The sequence below is a fragment of the Opisthocomus hoazin genome, chromosome Z (assembly GCF_030867145.1).
Source record: "Opisthocomus hoazin isolate bOpiHoa1 chromosome Z, bOpiHoa1.hap1, whole genome shotgun sequence".
NCBI lineage: Eukaryota > Metazoa > Chordata > Aves > Opisthocomiformes > Opisthocomidae > Opisthocomus > Opisthocomus hoazin.
Window position 1 is genome coordinate 16,656,861 of NC_134454.1, and position 17,722 is coordinate 16,674,582.

Here is a 17,722-nt window from a genome sequence, read left to right on the forward strand (position 1 = left end):
TAAGGGGAATTACAGCTTAAAAATATGGGATAAAAATCACTCGTGCTGTTGCAAGATGAGTGCATGTCAAGTGAGGTGTGTTAGTCCTGTATGCCGGAAAGACTGTAAAATCACAAGCACTGGGGGGTGGGTAAGCGGCCGGCATAGAAGCTGAAGCCATTTCTTTACGTCGAGATTCAAGCACGGTATTAAATAATGAAAACAGTAATGAATACTCCTAGGTACTGTTATTATTATTATTACTCCCTTGTTGAATAAGGGTAGCTACGTTTTTTCCCATGTTTTGATGACTGCGTGCTGTGATTTCCCCCCCCCAACTCGAAATCCTCCACTGCAGGACTGTGCTGCCCTTGGGGGCACCGGGAATTCGGCAGTCTGGCCCCTGCTCTGTTCGCGGGCAGGCAGAAAGCAGGGAGGGGGCAGGCAGGACGGGGCGGGGCCCGGTGGAGGGGCGCCGCCGCGCCTCCACCAATGGGCGCCGTCGGAAAGGGGGGCGTGGCGCGGCGGCCATTTCCGCCCCGCCCACTCGGCCCCACCCCCGCCCGGCCGCCGGCGATGCTGGTGCTGCGCCGCGCGCTCGCCGTGCTGCTGCCGCTGCGGGCCGGCGCCCCGGCGGCCGCCATGTCTACACTGCTGGTCAGCCAGCCGCGCTACGCCTGGCTGCGGGAGCTGGGCCTGCAGGAGGAGAACCCGGGCGTGTACAACGGGCGCTGGGGCGGCGGGGGCCAGGTGCGGGCGGCGGCGCGGCCTGCGGGGGGCAGCGGGCCCGCGGGAGTCGGGCGCTGGGGGCGGCGGCGGGGCGCGGGTGTGTGGGGGGGCTGTTGCGTGAAGGGAGGAGCGCGGCCCCGCTGCTCATCCGCCCGTCCCGCTCCAGGTGGTGACGACCTACTGCCCCGCCAACAACGAGCCCATCGCCAGCGTCCGGCAGGTGAGCGCGCCTGGCCCGGCCCGGCACGGCCCGGGGAGCTCCGGGGCCGGGGCCCGCGGCTGCTGGGGAATGGGGGGGGGGTGTCTGCTCAGGGGAGCCTGTGGCCGGTGGAGGGCTGGAGGGGAGCAGCATGGCGTTCACCTGGTGAATTTGTGGAGGTTTTTAGTGTGAGTAGAGCTGCGGCGCTGACCTGCACAGGTTGCCCAGGGAAGCTGTGGCTGCCCCCTCCCTGGCAGTGTTCAGGGCCAGGTTGAATGGAGCTCTGGGCAACCTGGTCTGGTGGATGTTGTTCCTGCCCATAGCAGGGGGGTAGAACCAGATGATCTTTAAGGTCCCTTCCAACCCAAACCATTCTATGGTTCTATGATCCTTTGTCATGTGAAGGAAAATTTCTACTCCCGTTTCTTTTGTTTAGGCAGCACATAGACTTTTCCTCGACAGTAACTTCAAGCAGCTCAACGTGCCATGTTGGGACCAGACTATGGCAGGGTATAAACGTACTGCGAAAGTGGCATTCCGTAGTGCAGTACTATCCACTAGAAATACCCTCAGCTGGATGCAGAAGCTTTTCTGTGGCGTTTGTTTTGGGGTTTTGGTTTTCCTGACTTTTTCTTTGACGTGCTTCTTCATGTAGGCGAGTTTGGAGGATTATGAAGAAACAGTAAAGAAGGCTAAAGAGGCGTGGAAGGTCTGGGCTGATGTAAGTTAACAGAGACTTCTCTTCCATAACGCATATTTGGCAAGTAAAGACCACTAAATGGTGCTTTCAGGTGGAGGTGTAAAAACATATTCATATTGTGTATGTTGCATAAAGCAAAAATCTGCAGTGCGGACCTCAAGAAACAAACCCAGACAACTTGTGCATGTTACCAGTGAGGTACAAAGATGAGGATGTTGAAGTGTGGTGAAGGTTTGTTTTGAAAAGCCTGGCAAATTTACTGGCGTTTGTGTCTGTAAGACATTGCCAACAGGTCTGCTGAAGTTCAGAAACCTTGTAACAAGCAAATCATCCCTGTGGGTGTGTTTAGCTTCGTGTTGCCACATGCTTTCTCCTGCGAGAATTCTGCAGAATATTTGGGTATCTAACTGGTGGTAATAATCTTGTTCTTACGGGGTGAGGAAGACCGTTGGTTTTGAGCGTGCTCTTTTTGTTCACCAGTGGTCCCAGTATTTCACAAAACAGCTACGTTATTCCAAAACTTTAGTGTTCCATTGCTGTGTCAGACGATAGCTAAGCTATTTTTCCTTAGCGAACTGCAGTTGTCAGTGCACCTGTACAAGCTATGTCCCGCCAGCATCCATTCTCTTGCTGGCGATGCCAGGCTTGTTTTTAATAGCTGCCTCCCATTTATTTGGTACAAGCTGAAACCTGAATTTCATAAGGTATTGGGCATTCTGCGTTTTACCCAGCAAAGTAGTTTGCCATGCCTGAAGAGAGCAAAGTTTAGGAAAAACACGACAGCTTCCTCGGGATATGTTAGTATGTGTACTTCTGTTAGAATTTGTGAATGTAATGTTGGTGAGTGCATGCCAGCTCCTACTGTGTTTGAAAACAATCTAACAGGTATCAAAGAATGACAGATCAAATGCTTTAAAGCCTTGTCTCAAAGCTGTTTATTTTTAGTTTGTGGATTTTGTTGTTTGTAATGAGCTTATCTGAAAGATTTTGCCTGTGAAGAGATATGCTTGCATGGTTTATGTATTCCTCACTCCTCTCTTTCCAGAGAACTGCTGTTTATCAGCAGTGTCTAATCCTGTAAATCCTCTTGCGTGCATACGGTTGATTATTGATCCCAGCTATTGATTATTATCGAACATACTGATACCACATTTTAAAAAAAGTCTATTAATATGCGGCATATGGGTTTAATTTTTCCATGATTGAGGCTTCTGTGTGTCTCAGCATCTGCTAACAAAATAAATGTAAACAGCCATTGTCATGCTGAAAAAAAAAAAGGTTGAAAATGTGATGTTAAGTACAATTCAAAAGCACAGAAAGCAGTAAGCGTGCATTTATAAAAAATGCTGGTTTCTTGAGGTGCAGCTGATTTTTTGAGGGCATTGTGGGTGGTGTAGCTGAATGGAAGAAGCAGAACTAATAATCTGAGTGCTTCTCGCAATATTCAGTGAAACTGAGGTTTTGAACAGACATGAATGTGTGCAGTGTTATCAGTCTCTGTGAGACAGGAAACAGTTTCATGTACAGCAGTGCGCGTGGTAAAAACGAACGAGTAACAATGTCTTGAGAAGACTGGGGCAAAAGCACAGCAATCAGTGATTTGTTGCTGCAGGGGTAGAAAACTAGCAGTATATATGCGGCAGAAGTCACAGATGTTCAATGTGTTTTCTTTTGTTTTGATTAGATCCCTGCACCTAAGCGTGGAGAAATAGTTCGACAGATTGGTGATGCCCTGAGACAAAAAATCAAACTTCTAGGAAGCTTGGTAAGGTATTTTAGGAAGCAGCATAACTTCGGGGCCGGGGGGGGGGGGGGGGGGGGGAAGAGGTGGGGCTGGGTGGGGTAGGGAAGGTTGTGTCAAAACCGTTTTTCTTGGTCTCAACGTATCACTCTGCCGTATTAACCTGAATAATTGCTAAATGCTGTTAGTTCTGTTAGCTTGCCTAAAGAAATTTTAATTTTAAAAAAGGGAAAAAAAAAAAAGTAAGATTGCATTTTAGCATCCTACACTGAAAATTAGATGATATATACTAGGCAAAGAAAGTGTAATTCATTCTGAGCCTGCACTCTGGCTGGAAGGAGTGTTGCAACTGTTGCCCTGCTATTCTCCCGCTTGCCTGTCAGATAGGACACTGACTGACACTAAAAGTGTCCCGAAAAAGACGTTCCTCTAATACAGAGCTTTTAACCTTGAGCTCTCTCTGGTGATCTGCAGGATTTTGCAACTGACGTGTGGAGGTATAAGGCTTCAGAAGGTGAGAGAGTCTTAATGAGAACTTCTTCAGTGCTGTGCAGGACATAAAGGGTGAAGGACTGCTTCTTTAAAACAGTTTCTGGTTGCTAGGGAAGAAAAGAAGGCAAGTGGGGAACTTGCCACTTTCCTTTTGCAGGGCTTGCCTGTGTGTGCTGCTGTTCAGACACAGCTGTCAATGAATAACTCTGCGTGTAGTGAAGCCCATATTGTTAACCTAAAAAACTTTGTTCTGCTGTTTCCCTTGATGTTGTCTCCTCAGCAGGGTTTCTGTGGTGGAATTAGAGTGCTAGGATAGTTTCGTATTCAAAACGGTACAGCTTCCCTGGTGAGTGTGGACAGACAGAAGTTTGCTGTATGTTGCTTGGACAAAACTTGTTGCTTATTGCCAAAGCATTTTTCTAGTTTTGCTTAACAGTTAATAAGTCTGTTCAGCTCTTCCAGGATAGGGGGTGGACTTCAGGGTGAAAGCTGTGCAGTAGGTATCCAGGGTTTAGGACTTTTCCTGGCTGTAGGATACGTAAAAGGGTACGGCAACTCACCTTTTCCTGTGCCGTTGGAAATTTCCAGCCTCACAATGTCCTTGTCAAGTACTGCACTTATGGACTCACTGCTGTGTTTCTTAGTAAATATGTCTGTTGCTCCTCCATTTCTAGTCACAGACAGGGGCTATTCCTTCTGCCTCAAGATGACCATGGGCATCACAGAAATACCTAGAAATACATTTGATCACCTTTATTTTAACCTTTGCATGGGGAGTAAAATCATGTGGCAATCCTTCGAACCTGATTCCTCACTTAACAGCTTTTTCAAAGTACAGTCATCTGTTTAAAGTGGTAGGTGATATCTGCATGAAAGTCACACCTGGATATCAGAGCATGACTGTGAAACCAAGTGGGGTGAATGAGTGACTTCTCAGTTCCGAAGTTAGGTGAATTTTTGGAGGAAAATGACTTCAAATACCAGCTTATTCTCATTAATAATCCATGTGTCTGCTGTGTACATCTAACATGCTTTTGACAGAAGGACATTGTTAGGCTTGACTTTAGCTAAAAAATAAAAAATAAAAAAATCGATCCTAAACATCTGCGATTACTAAAATACTAAAGATGTGTAGACATTTTCAGCAGTATCTGAAAATGGGATCTCTCAAACTCACTTCAAGGGGTTATAAAATGAATAGTTTTCTTATGAAAATTGTAAAGGCCATTTTCTTTTGCTGGAGCAGAGTAATCCCTCTTTTCCAATTTATTCCATGCTTGGTCCACAATGTATGCAAACATCCGGATGGAAATCCAGTGTCCTGTTCATCTAAAACTATGCACCTCATGACTGTTTGATACTTCTTTCAGCAGATTATTTTTAATTTCCTCTGTTCAGTAATTTCCTCTTATTGTATGGGAATGTGACTCCTGTCTAGTTGTCTGTTGTGTGTTCTTTCCTTAAGCTGTGAATAACTCGGGAACAGGTGAATATTTTCCAATGAAAAAATGTGTGTTAAATCTTGCTTGGTGTACAGATATACCTGACATTAGTGGGAGACAACATGTATTTGGGATGCAAGGGAATTTTTTGAAAAAGAATTTTGTGTTCCTTTTAATTTTTTCAGGTCTCTCTGGAAATGGGAAAGATTTTTGTGGAGGGTGTTGGGGAAGTGCAGGAGTATGTTGATGTCTGCGACTATGCTGTTGGTTTGTCCCGAATGATTGGTGGACCTATTTTGCCTTCAGAAAGTAAGTATGTGTGTATGTATGTTGTTAGGTTTGGTGTTTTTTTGTTTTTTGTTTTTTTTTTTTTGCAAAGGCAAAAATATGGAGATATATCTTAAATATACAATGATGTAAGTGCAGCAAAATCTCTGTACTGTGAGTTGTTTAGGGAGCATGTTGTCTAGGAATAGATGTGCTGGAAGACAGTAGCGCCAGCTGATGAAATGTCTGCACTGTGAGAGGCAACAGATTTTCTCTCCACTCTTTGATTGATTCTCTTTGATTTCTTTGTTAGTGAAGGTTCTAAGGAAAGTATATAGAAAGTTCAGTGGTGTACTTAGAAATGAGAGATGTTTTTGTCAGTTATTGACTAGCAAATAATCACTATTCCATTAACTGAATAGTTAAGATACTAAAACTTTGTGTTGTCATGTTACTAGGTTTTTCCACAATCTGGATAACTTTGTTCCAGCAAGCTGCAGAGCATGTATAACACAGCTCTCGACAGGCTAATGCTCTGATGGGTGGAGCGGTGATGTTAGGCCCCTTGCTCACATGGTTTCCTCTTAGAAAAAATATTAAATGGATGCAAATTGCGCTGTGTTCTGTCTTTGCCTTCAGGACCCGGCCATGCCCTTATAGAGCAGTGGAATCCTGTTGGGTTAGTAGGAATCATCACGGCCTTTAACTTCCCTGTAGCGGTTTATGGGTGGAACAGCGCAATTGCGATGATCTGTGGAAACGCTTGCCTCTGGTAAGACATAGCTTTCCAATGTGCTGACAGTATTTTAAAATCAGAGAGCTATTATCTCAGGCATGAACTTTTTATCAAATGCCTGGTGTTTCTGTATATTTGATTCTATGTCATGTAGGCTAAATTTCTGTTTATTTTTAGGTTCTCTTGAAGTCAAAGAGCTTTGTTTCATTTTGTGGTAACCACTTTTATGAGGTACTGAGATTAAGACCTGTCCAGGACTTAGCCAACCTGTTGAGGCTGAGGTCTTGCAGCAGTGATAGTGAACAGTTGGTATTTTCAGAATTGGTACAGCTACAATTGAGAAGCCAAATAAGTAGCTTTACTTTTCCCTGCTCCTGCTTCGCTTTTGTCTGGCATAGGTCTTGTTCATGTGGATTTCAGTAGAAGCTCCGAATGCTCAGCTGTGGAAAGAAACACTTGAGTTCTTGTCTTAACATGCAGCCAAAAACCAGCCTAACCAAAGCGTGCTGTATTGAGATACCATAAAAATTGCATATTTGAATTATTTCTTTCTCTCGAGAATTGAAAAGAAAATGTTCGTTTGGATTTTTTTTTTTACTCTTTTTTTTCTTTTTAGGAAAGGTGCTCCTACAACATCCCTCATTAGTGTTGCTGTTACAAAGTGAGTTCTTGTTTCTTTGCTTTCTGTTTTGCTTTTTAAATAACTTCTTTTCTGTTTGAGGTAGTGCTCAGTGGTCAGAAGAACTGCTTTCCCCTTGTTACCTAAGAAGTAACAGTATATATGGGATGTTACCTAAACTGTTGGCCAGGTTTTTTTCTGGGAAGAGGGCTGTGCTTCTGCTGAAGTAGGGCTATCTGTGTGGTTTGCTTCCTTGTAGTAGAAAGAATGGCAAAGAATTGCTCACAAAATTCAGCTTGCTTCAATCAGACACTCATATTTCAAAATCGTCCTCTTTTTTGGGAGTCTCAGCCCAACATCAGCACCCAGTTTCTTGGCAAATTCTTCTGGCTGGGTGTGTAGCCCTATATCCTGAAGATGATGCTTTCAAACTATCTTCGTTATTCAAACCTAGTAAAACCTTAGCGTGCATTTCCAGGGTCCGAAATTCATTCCTGATAGAAAGGAGAACTCCAAAGAATAAATGTCATAGTGATACTTACTATAGATTTATTGTTACTTTGCTTATTATATTAGCATTTTAAATACATACATATTGTGTGCTACGAATAAACGTTATTTTTAAATGCTAAACATAAATAGGCCCCTTTAAATAAATAATTAGTAAGTCTTGTAGCTGTAATATTAACTCCTGAGAACAATGGCCCCAAACTACTTATGAGTGTTTTATGTAGGTCCATGAAGGTGTAGAAATGTCTCTCTCTAGTGGTGAGAGACTATGTGGCTAAGGTTTGTACACATCGATCTAATTCTTGTCTGCGCCAGCTGTGTGGACGCATAATTAGCATATTCTTACTTCTGTGTGACCTATGATTTTAACACCAAAGTCTTTGACAAAAGAAGTATGTTATGTGTTGCACAAACTGCAGCTCAATTAACTGCAAGATTGCTGCATTTGAAAAATCTGTAGCTTCTTCATGTGAATGTTCAGACAGTTTTAATGGTTCATTCCCTTTTATATGCACCTGTCAGAAACCTCTGAAACTTTTATATCTTTGATTCTAGGATAATTGCCAAAGTCTTGGAGGATAACAAAGTGCCTGGAGCAATCTGTTCTCTGGTTTGTGGTGGAGCAGACATTGGGTAGGTAACATTTCTTGTGTTTTGTGAAGATGTATAGAGGATAAAGAATGTTCTTTGAGGTACTTCTCATAAAGTTATTCAGATCTCCAGGAGTTCCCAGTACATATACGTGCCTGTTGCTATCATTTTTATCAACTGGTCTGAAACTCTGGCCTGTTCTGAAACTCTGGCCTGGCTGTAAACGTAGTATGTATTTCTACTTGCTGTTGTGAGATCAGTTGCTAACAAATAGCTTATCAGATATTTAATGAAGAGACATGACTAACTTTTATATTCTATTTCTGTATATGCTTATGCCCAAATAATACAGCTAATATTAAATTCCACTCATATTCTGAAGTGTTTTAAATTTCTAGCCCATTGACCTTTTGGACTACTTGTGGAGAATACTTTTCCATTTTCCATGCTCACATAGGACTTTGCCCTTGCTCATAGGTGCATATCTGTGCTTGGAAGCTGTAGAAATCAAATTGTTATGTTCGATTATTACAATGTGGAAGTTCCCAATACAAATGTATATTGAGATGTATCTTTTGAGCATTACAAGAGAAGACAAAACAGATGCTAAACATTAAAAGAAGTCATAGGTATGCATATTTTCTTAGGGAACATATCAATTAGAGCTAATCTCACTACGTACTTTAGCTTGAATTTCAAAGTTAGTACAGGTGTTACTCTTATGGTCTGAAGAGTGGGAGGGAGACAGCTTTGTTCCTCTTTTCTGACTAAGAATCAGCTTTCCTGCCATCTGCTCAGTCACTTACCTGATGTTTTTAAAGAAGTGTCTCTGACTTTTAAAAGCTCTCCCTGGTTGAAGTTGATGTATGTGGAAGATGCAAGCAGTTTTTCCAGCTGTCTGCTCCTCCAGTGAACGTGGCGGTATGTCTCCTGTTGTGCAGGATGGCAATGGCGAAAGATGAGAGAATGGATCTGTTGTCCTTCACTGGCAGCACAAAAGTGGGCAAGCAGGTAGCACTTACGGTTCAGGAGAGATTTGGTGAGTGTGTGGGGTCTCCTCCAGTTCATTTCTTTCCATGGTTGCGAAAGGCAGAGGAGCTACAGGAGGTTTTGAAATAACGGCTTGTTTCACTTACCTCTTGTCTTTTTTTGTTGTTTTTTTTTTTAAACTTGGTGGAAATAGGGTTTTGAAACTGCTTGGTCTGCATTTTTCATTTAGTCCTGTCATAATTCAGCATTTTTTCTAGGGTATCCACAAATCCACAGTCCTACAGTTAATTCAGGGTGGGGTGGGGGTGCAGTCCATGAGTATGATTGTATGGAGATTGTCAAGATGAAAAGCCAGGGCCTATGGTCTTTAGGCAATGCGTTCGTGGAGAAATGCCCTCTCGCCCTTACTCCTTATAAACACAGGAGAGAGGTTACCATTTTTGAGGTGCTTATGTGTGCATTTTGATCTCTGTGGCACCTCCTCCTCCTCTTTGTCTACGTCATACTATTTATGCTGCAACTTTTTCTGTTTTCGTATTTCCTTTCCAGTGCTATTTTTGCCTATTTTTTTTAAAGCTTCTTTCTGCCATAACTACTCTCCAGGTATCTTTCTTTATGACATGTGTTAGATGTAATGTTGTAATTTCCTGCTGGCTGGAGTGATTAGTTGAATGTGATGCCTAAAACTTTTTGTCTATCCAGAAAAATGTGTGTAATGAAACTTAGCTCTAGTTAGAGGTGACCTCACTGAATGAGGTGCAGTGCAGACGTGTGCGCATGGCATAACTTTTTTTTGTCTGTTTTTATTAGGTCGAAGTCTTCTGGAACTGGGAGGAAATAATGCCATTATTGGTAATATGCACTGTAGAAATTCAGTCCCATAGGTGATATTTGGAAGCTAGTATACTAATATTTGTAGCATATTGTCTTTTTTTTTTTTCTGCTCGACACTGGGTTTTTAAAAAGCATATAGTAGAATGTTGGATGTTTTCTGTCTTTTATATTCTGGAGGGACAGTGTTTTAAGATAAAAAATGAAAGTTCAAGCTCTTATATGTATTCGTGATTGAAGTGAAGAAGGGAATGAGAGAAGCAGTAGCCTTCAGTAATGAAATGTGGACAATGCTAAATAAATTTGGTTTTAGGTTAGCTCTAATGTCGTGAACACCACGTTTTTAACATTTTAGAATGTAAGTACGTATGTGTAATGTCTAAGACTTGAAAGCAAAGCATGTAAGTGTTTATTACAGTAGCACATTTTACAGGTTTAGGTAGCTTAAGGTATGATCTGGTTCCCAGATAAACATAACATAAATACAGTGAAGGTGACCAATGTGGCAGAAAGAAAATATAAGCTAGATACATACTTAAATTGCTGTCCCATTTTGTTGTAGCCTTCCGTTTCACTTTTCTTGTATTCTGAACAATTGTAATTGCTTATCTGGAATACTAAGCACTTCTGAAAATCACATTTGAGCAGGTCTTTCTCTTTTCCTGTGCTGCTTCGCAGCCAGTAGCATAAGCTTGCTTTATACGTAGGAAATTATTTCCTTTTTCATGTGAAAGTCCTGCTCTTTCTGGAATTTGCTTTGAATGATAGCACAAACATTGGACTTTGTCACAAATTTGACTGGATTCTTAGAGAATTCTGTGGGACTGGCTAAACTGAGTGATATTTTGGGGATTTCTTTGATTCTTATATATACTAGCTTTCTTTAAACATCCAAATGTCTTCCGGTCAGATGAATTTGTTCAGCTCATTTATATTTTACATGTGTGTTTTTGCTATTTTTTTTACATGCCATATGGGTACACTTTGCCATTGTTTATGCTCCTAGACTTCTCAGTGAGAAAAGGACAAGATGAAAAAACAGCAAGAAATCGCTTGTGGTTTCCTGAATTAAAATGAAGCTGAAGTTCTTTGCAAGCTTTATTGCAAAAGGCTCCCCTCAGTACTTAAGACCTACATTGATGTCCAATTGCATATGTCTAGTTCCAGGTGTAAAAGTAATAGGAGTTTCGAGGTATTTGTGCATATCTTAGCATGCTATGCTAGTGTGACTATTCCTAGTGCTTCTTGGCCAACCTGTCCGTTTATTGTATTATTTAGTGTGTTATGTCTTGCAAACTGCCTGTTTACTTCAGTAACATGCTGATATTTTAATTTTTATTAAGTGTTTGAAGATGCAGATCTGAACCTGGTCATCCCATCTGCTCTGTTTGCTGCTGTGGGAACCGCAGGTCAGAGGTGCACAACTGCTAGACGGCTGGTGAGTAAATGTGTATTGTCTGGTTTGGGTAGCTCTGAATTTAAACTTAATTCCAAATTAGCTCAGGAAGTGCCTAACAATTCCAAATATTATGGAGAGCAACAAATAATCTTTGAAACACATTTTTGCTCTGTCAAAAATTAGTTTGTCATTCCTCTATAATTCTAGCTCTAAGGAGTTTCTTTGTGTGTATATCTAAATGTACCTGGTGCTAAAACTCCGGAAAATAAAACTTACCGTACATCCTGTGTTTCTCTCCGTTTTCACTGCCAGAGCTGCTTTGCTTGTGTCTGCTACAAATTTTGGTGCAGGGTTTAGATTTCAGCAAAGCAAGGCGGTGTGTGTTGCTTGCTTTATTATTCAGTTTTAACCAATCATTTTCAGCAAGTTTAAAGGTTTTATCATGTCAGCCTGTGTCTGTATAGCCTTTTCAGAGTTTGGTTGATCGGGTAAATATTTGTCAAAATTGATGCGGGTTAACTTTGGATGTATTGGAAGGGCAGTGATTCCTCAAATTATAGCAATAAAAATCACTTGAATATTTGTCCAAAAACACTTAGCTGAAGAGTTTACAGAACACAGTGATACCATTGATCTGAGATGGGGTAAAATTAAAATGCATTATTGTTTCTTCGCTTATTTTAAATCTTCATGGTGAAGATTTCAAATTTTCGTCTCATGGCATTGGTACTGTTTCGAGGCCTTGCTCGTGTGTTTATTTTTAACTTTGGGATTTGTGGAGTATGAGCAACACAATCTCCACACTTCATTCGTCCCTCTTGAAAGTGCAGTAGTACTTCAGGAGTAGTTACATAGACTGAGCTGTCTTACAACCTTCTTACCCAATTTTGTTTAGTTCCTCCATGAAAGTGTCCATGATGAGGTGGTGGCAAAGCTTGCGAAGGCCTATGTCCAGGTCCGCGTCGGTGATCCTTGGGACTGTGAGTAGCTACTTCCAACATGTGCGTTTAGGACACAAGTTTCTTTCTTTCTGTTTAAATTCCTGTTGCCTTTGTTGGCGTGGCGACCTGGTTCAGGAACGGCACGGCGACCAACCCCAGGCCGCTCAGGCCATCAGCTCGCAGACACCAATGTGGTGGACGGCAAATGGCGTTTATTGACGGGTAGCACAGTATTATATAGCTTAGGTTTACAGCGTCACTTCCGTCTGCTTACACCTATGGACTAAACGCTACTGGTTATCAGGAGAGGAGGGGGGGGCCTACCTTTCCGTACAGCACGACATCTTCCGACCGCCAGGCCCTAACTATCCACAAATTCCAAAGAGATTATAGATCAAAGCTATCTAATTTTAGCAGTTTGCTAGGGAGTGGGGATAGCTGGTTTCTTTTAGAGTACAAACTCTGAAAGGGAGATGAAGAATCCAGCTAAAATTCCTCATCTTGGACAAATTAAATAATTACTCCCAAAATGTCATGATAAGAATGTTTGCAAATGTGTACAGTTTTGCTGAAAGTATGTCTTTTAATCTTTTGGTTTTAGCTGACACTCTGTATGGACCTCTTCATACCAAAGAAGCAGTGAAAATGTTCCTTGATGCAGTAGAACAAGCAAAACAACAGGGTGGCTCTGTGGTCTATGGTGGAAAGGTGACATCTTTATTCTCCCTGCTATATTTAGTACTCTAGGAAAAAAATCGAGTAGTGTGCTGGCTTAGGCCAGGACTGTAACTCTGTCCTGTCAGCCATTCCAGGATGTTAAGTTAGTCAGTCTGAGAATGTTTGAATTGCAATCCTGTCTCTAGGGTAAAGACAGGTCTGCTTGGAAGCTACCTTTACCTTTACCTCCAGGAAATGGCTAAGAGCTGTTGGCTGCTCCTTGCACTACTCCCTAGTTGCAGTTGATGGTGAAAATACCAACAGCAATGTAAATGGTGAACATCAGACACAAAACAAAGGGAAACTGCTGTTCTGTCCCTGGATTCACAGTATCAAACTTCAGGAAATACTGAAGATTCAAGAGAGCCCCTTGGATGTCATCATCATATGGGATGTTGAATTCTGATGGATTTAACGTTCTGGGAATTCTCGTCTTTCACTGGCACCTTCTTTATTCCTAATACCTTTAAACTGCTTATCAGCTTATAAGCAGGAGAAAGGAAGTGGTTTTTGTCAGCTGGTAGACTTTGAGAATTGATTACCTCCTTAGTAGACTAAGCTATGCTTCTGTATTTTAAATACTTTAAATGAGTAAAATTTAAGTTACCTACCCAGATGATCTGACTTTCTATTTCTGATTGCTAGGCACAGCTATAGTAATCAGACCATGAAGGATTCCCTTCCTACACTAGTACTAAGCAGGATGCTGGTTTGAACTTACTCAGTTGTTTCTTCTTTTATGTGTTTTGAAGGTTATAAATCGCCCTGGAAACTACGTTGAACCCACCATTGTGACTGGCCTTCCTCACAACGCACCCATTGTCCACACTGAGACATTTGCCCCCATACTGTATGTGCTGAAATTTAAGGTAAAATAACAATGGGCAATTAGTCAAGTGTCAAGGATGCAAACAGGAGAGTCAGGAGAGAGATTTCAGATGTATGTCATGTTGATGTAATTGTCCCGGCGCTTCAAGAAGTGGTAACTGTTGTTCAGCACTGTGGGATGTCCTCTGTAATAGCTTACGTCACTGTGTAGCTACATTTTTGTGTTTTCTGGAAAGAGCACTGGAGTTAAGATTAGAGTCTGTACAAGAGCAGATTTTTATTGTTTGTGTCAACCTGCTCAAAAGCAGGTTGTGTGTTTTGTGCAGTGGCAGAGTATCGTATCCCTGGCTTGGTGCACATGTATTTGCCACGTGGCATTCAGTGTATTTGCATTATGGCTGTGATATGTTGTTTTTGTTCTCACAGTGCTTCTTTGTAACTGCTTTGCTTTGAATGGTTGTGGCTTAACCGTTGACATGTGCTCCTTTTAGGAGGAAGAGGAGGTTTTTGCCTGGAATAATGAAGTAAAGCAAGGTCTTTCCAGCAGTATCTTTACCAAGGATTTGGGGAGGATTTTCCGCTGGCTTGGGTATAATTTAAATTATTTTTCTACCTTCCTGAAGCATAAGATCACAGTCTTTTGTGTCTTCTGTGAACTTATGCACAGTGCTAGTTGAGCATTTTGTAGCCCTCATTTTAGGGAAGGAGCCTTTCTGGATCTGAGGAGTAATTGTGCCTTATCTTTGTAGGCCAAAGGGATCTGACTGTGGCATTGTGAATGTCAACATCCCAACTAGCGGGGCTGAGATTGGAGGTGCTTTTGGTACGTTACTTACGCTGTTTTCTTTATCCTTTAAATGATGAAATCCTCTAGCATGAGGTCTAGAGACTTGTATTATTCCCCAGACTTCATTTTTTTCAAAGCTGGGAGGATTTTTTTTTTCCCCTAACAAATCTGGAAGAAAATAAAGCGTTACCACTGTAAAACTACTGTAATTTAGGTCTCCTCGTCTTATTTTTCAAGGTTAAAACCTTGAAAATCAGTCCATTTAAATGACTAAATATGAAGAAATTTGAAGTTATGCTGCTTTAGCAGAGAACAGAAATTGAGTAAGGATAGTTGGATTTTAGCTTTTTAAAAATCTGTATTTGTTTTTTAAATACTCCAATTATTATTCCTCCCCTTCCCCCCCATCGCTCCCCATCAAGGGACGGTAACTCAGAAGTGTGTTCTGAATATGTCTAGAGATGTGGCTGAGTGGAAAACTGTTTAAAACAGTTTTAATTAAAACAGTCTTGAGCATTTTTATTGTGTATGTTTGCATGTGTATATAAAAATTACAGCTTATTTTTGTGGGAAAATCTTTAAATACATTTTTGCCTTTATTTTTCGTTTTCATATGTACTGAAGGAGGTGGGGGGAGGGAAGAAGAAATACTCACCATACCATGAAACAGTAGAAGAATCAACACATTCTTGTACTCTTTTCTTGTGTTAAAATATCTTTAAAACAAGGTCCTGCGGTGCCAGCTTGATGAGACTTTCAACTCCAGGCAGATATTTTTAGAATCAAGCATGAGGACAGAGCTAGCTGTGTGAGTTGTATCTGGTGCTGTTCTGGTAATTTATTTCAGATATAGATCAAGGGTAAAGGAGTAGTTTTCCCCAGCAGTTTTTATAAAATGTCTCACCTCCTGGAGTCAGTCCAGATTTCCATGCTCAGAAAAAGTGTTGAGTTTTCACTTACAACCTTTTTCCTACAGGTGGTGAAAAGCACACTGGTGGTGGAAGAGAATCTGGAAGTGATTCATGGAAACTTTATATGAGACGGTCTACTTGGTAAGATCGACTTTTAAAGTTCCAAATAAATGTAAATTACGGGTCAATTTGCAAAAGTTCAAAACGTATAGATCCTTGGCTACAGGCGGTTATCTTCACTAAATGTGAGGTAACTGTGTATGAATGTAATTGCCTTTTCTTCATGCAAGAATTTACATCTGTCTTCTAGTAGAAGATGATTTGAAGGGTCTAGATAAAGACCTTTCTTCATTCGCTATTCCTCAAAAGGAGAAAAAAATCTGTTTTTTCTTCTCTTGCCTGATTTTTAAACTTGGCTAAAAATCAAATTACTGAAACTTGTCAGGAAATACACGCAGTGGCAACCACAGTGAGGAGGCCACTGTTGCCAGTGGTGGGTGATTTAGCTACGTGTTGGGTATCTATCCATAAATCTCCTGATAGCCTGTAGTGGTTGACCATTCCCACTCTCTGCTGCCATCCTTAGCCTCTACCTGTGCTAACTTTGGTTTCCATGCAAAGCCTTACAAACTCGAGAAATCCCACCTTCATTGTTCTGTATGGACATTCTCCTAGTAAGAGACTGAACAGAGAATGATACTTCACTTTCGATTTGATTTATCAAGGAAGAAGTAATGGGGAATTTGGTCTTTCCTTGCACATAGTTACTCTGTTGAAAACTCCAGTAAAGTTACTTCATAACTTTAAATAGGCAAACTACTTACAGAGGCCTTTTGTATATGCATGACAGAAATCAGAAGCCTTGTACATAGGAAATGGACTGCATAATCTGTCTCGGTGATCAAGCCTGCTCTCTAAATACTTGTTTCTCTTCCAGCACAATCAACTACAGCAAGGATTTACCTTTGGCTCAAGGAATCAAGTTTCAGTAACAGCCTTATGAACAGCTGTGCCATGAACTCTCCTTGCATTTCAGAACCATGCTCCTTCTGAGCCTCATGGTGAAGAAAATCGATTATCTGAAATTTACCTGTAGCAAGGATACTAATTCTGTCAAAAAATCGGCTACTGTTAAAGTTGCTTCACTTTCAACGTATGAAATTACTACTTCAGTCCTCAAAGGAGAATTAGGTGGTCTTTGGGAAGAAGAGAGGCTGACTGAAACTAACAAACTTGGATTCGGGTGGCCTGGATAATCTTCTGTTGCCTTACCAATATATTTCAGTATCAGCATTGTCTGTATCCCCTGTCTCCCTCCACCATTTGCTGATATTTCCAGCTAGTAGGTCTGTGCTTCAAACTGTGTGCTGTGCTTCCTCCAGATACCTGGTTCTGGGGGCGGGTGGGCAATACAGGGCTATTTTTTAATGCATAAATAAAGGTACATTTTGTGAGATACTTTGGGCGTCTAGGTTTTTTGGTTTGTTGTTCTGAAGCAGGAACATTCAGCGGACTGTCCGTTTCCACACACTGAGCAAGGACCACTTTGGTTTTCCTGCCTCCCCTTCAGAAAGAGGACTTTCACCCTGTGTGTTGGGAGGCGAGGGGTAAGACCAAGGGCTACTGCAGTCTCTTGGAACATCCTCTTAGCACTAGAAGGAGCTGCAGCTACTTCAAGTTGTCACGGCCTTTGTGACATCCTACAACCAAACCAGCTGAAGAACTGGAGATGTTCTCTTCCAGAGGGAATTTGCCAGGGAAAGGCAAATTGTTTATGTGTGTTTCACCTTGGGTGGGGGTTTCTCATGGCTGCTGAAGACAACAGCCGTCAGCAGCTCATTTAGGAGCCTTGCTCAGAATCCAGGATAAGTAAAGGCACGGTGCTACGAGGCTGATTTTAGCTTTCCACAGAGTAACTTCTGAGGTTTTTGATCTACCATTTTTTGAGGAGATTGCTTTTGCTCTCTGCCTCTATGTACTAGATTTCCACAGTCTCTCAGTGTGGCAGAGCTGTTCATTTTGGGATCAGATTCTAGGATGCTGATTTGGCTTTTGATTTATTTTGATGCTAAGATGTTATAATAGTAATGTCACCCAAATTGTGGTAAAGGTCCAACATACCACAATGCTAGCTGGTTTTCTTTCACCTCAATATCTAGTTTTAAAATACATACTGTTTAGAATTTTACATCTGTATTACAGAAGGTATTTTGGGTGTCACTCTCTATATAATAAACAGAAGGCAGCCAAAGTTTTTTCTTGCTGAGTCTCTTACAGCCAGGTGAGCTCTCTCCTGTAGCTCTTTGTGTTTGG

At 41.6% G+C, this 17,722-nt stretch overlaps 1 protein-coding gene across 1 annotated transcript; it reads left to right on the forward strand.

The window, feature by feature from the left end:
* Nucleotides 1-542: 542 nt before the first annotated feature.
* Nucleotides 543-16,867, forward strand: ALDH7A1 (aldehyde dehydrogenase 7 family member A1). Its single transcript, XM_075410726.1, has 18 exons — nucleotides 543-729; nucleotides 875-928; nucleotides 1,563-1,628; nucleotides 3,292-3,372; nucleotides 5,468-5,591; nucleotides 6,189-6,321; nucleotides 6,902-6,946; nucleotides 7,970-8,047; nucleotides 8,947-9,044; nucleotides 9,806-9,847; nucleotides 11,170-11,264; nucleotides 12,121-12,205; nucleotides 12,768-12,874; nucleotides 13,636-13,752; nucleotides 14,203-14,300; nucleotides 14,461-14,534; nucleotides 15,475-15,550; nucleotides 16,347-16,867. The coding sequence occupies exons 1-18, from the start codon at nucleotides 556-558 to the stop codon at nucleotides 16,399-16,401; spliced, it is 1,602 nt and encodes a 533-aa protein (XP_075266841.1). The 5' UTR covers nucleotides 543-555; the 3' UTR covers nucleotides 16,402-16,867.
* The last annotated feature ends 855 nt before the right edge of the window (nucleotides 16,868-17,722 follow it).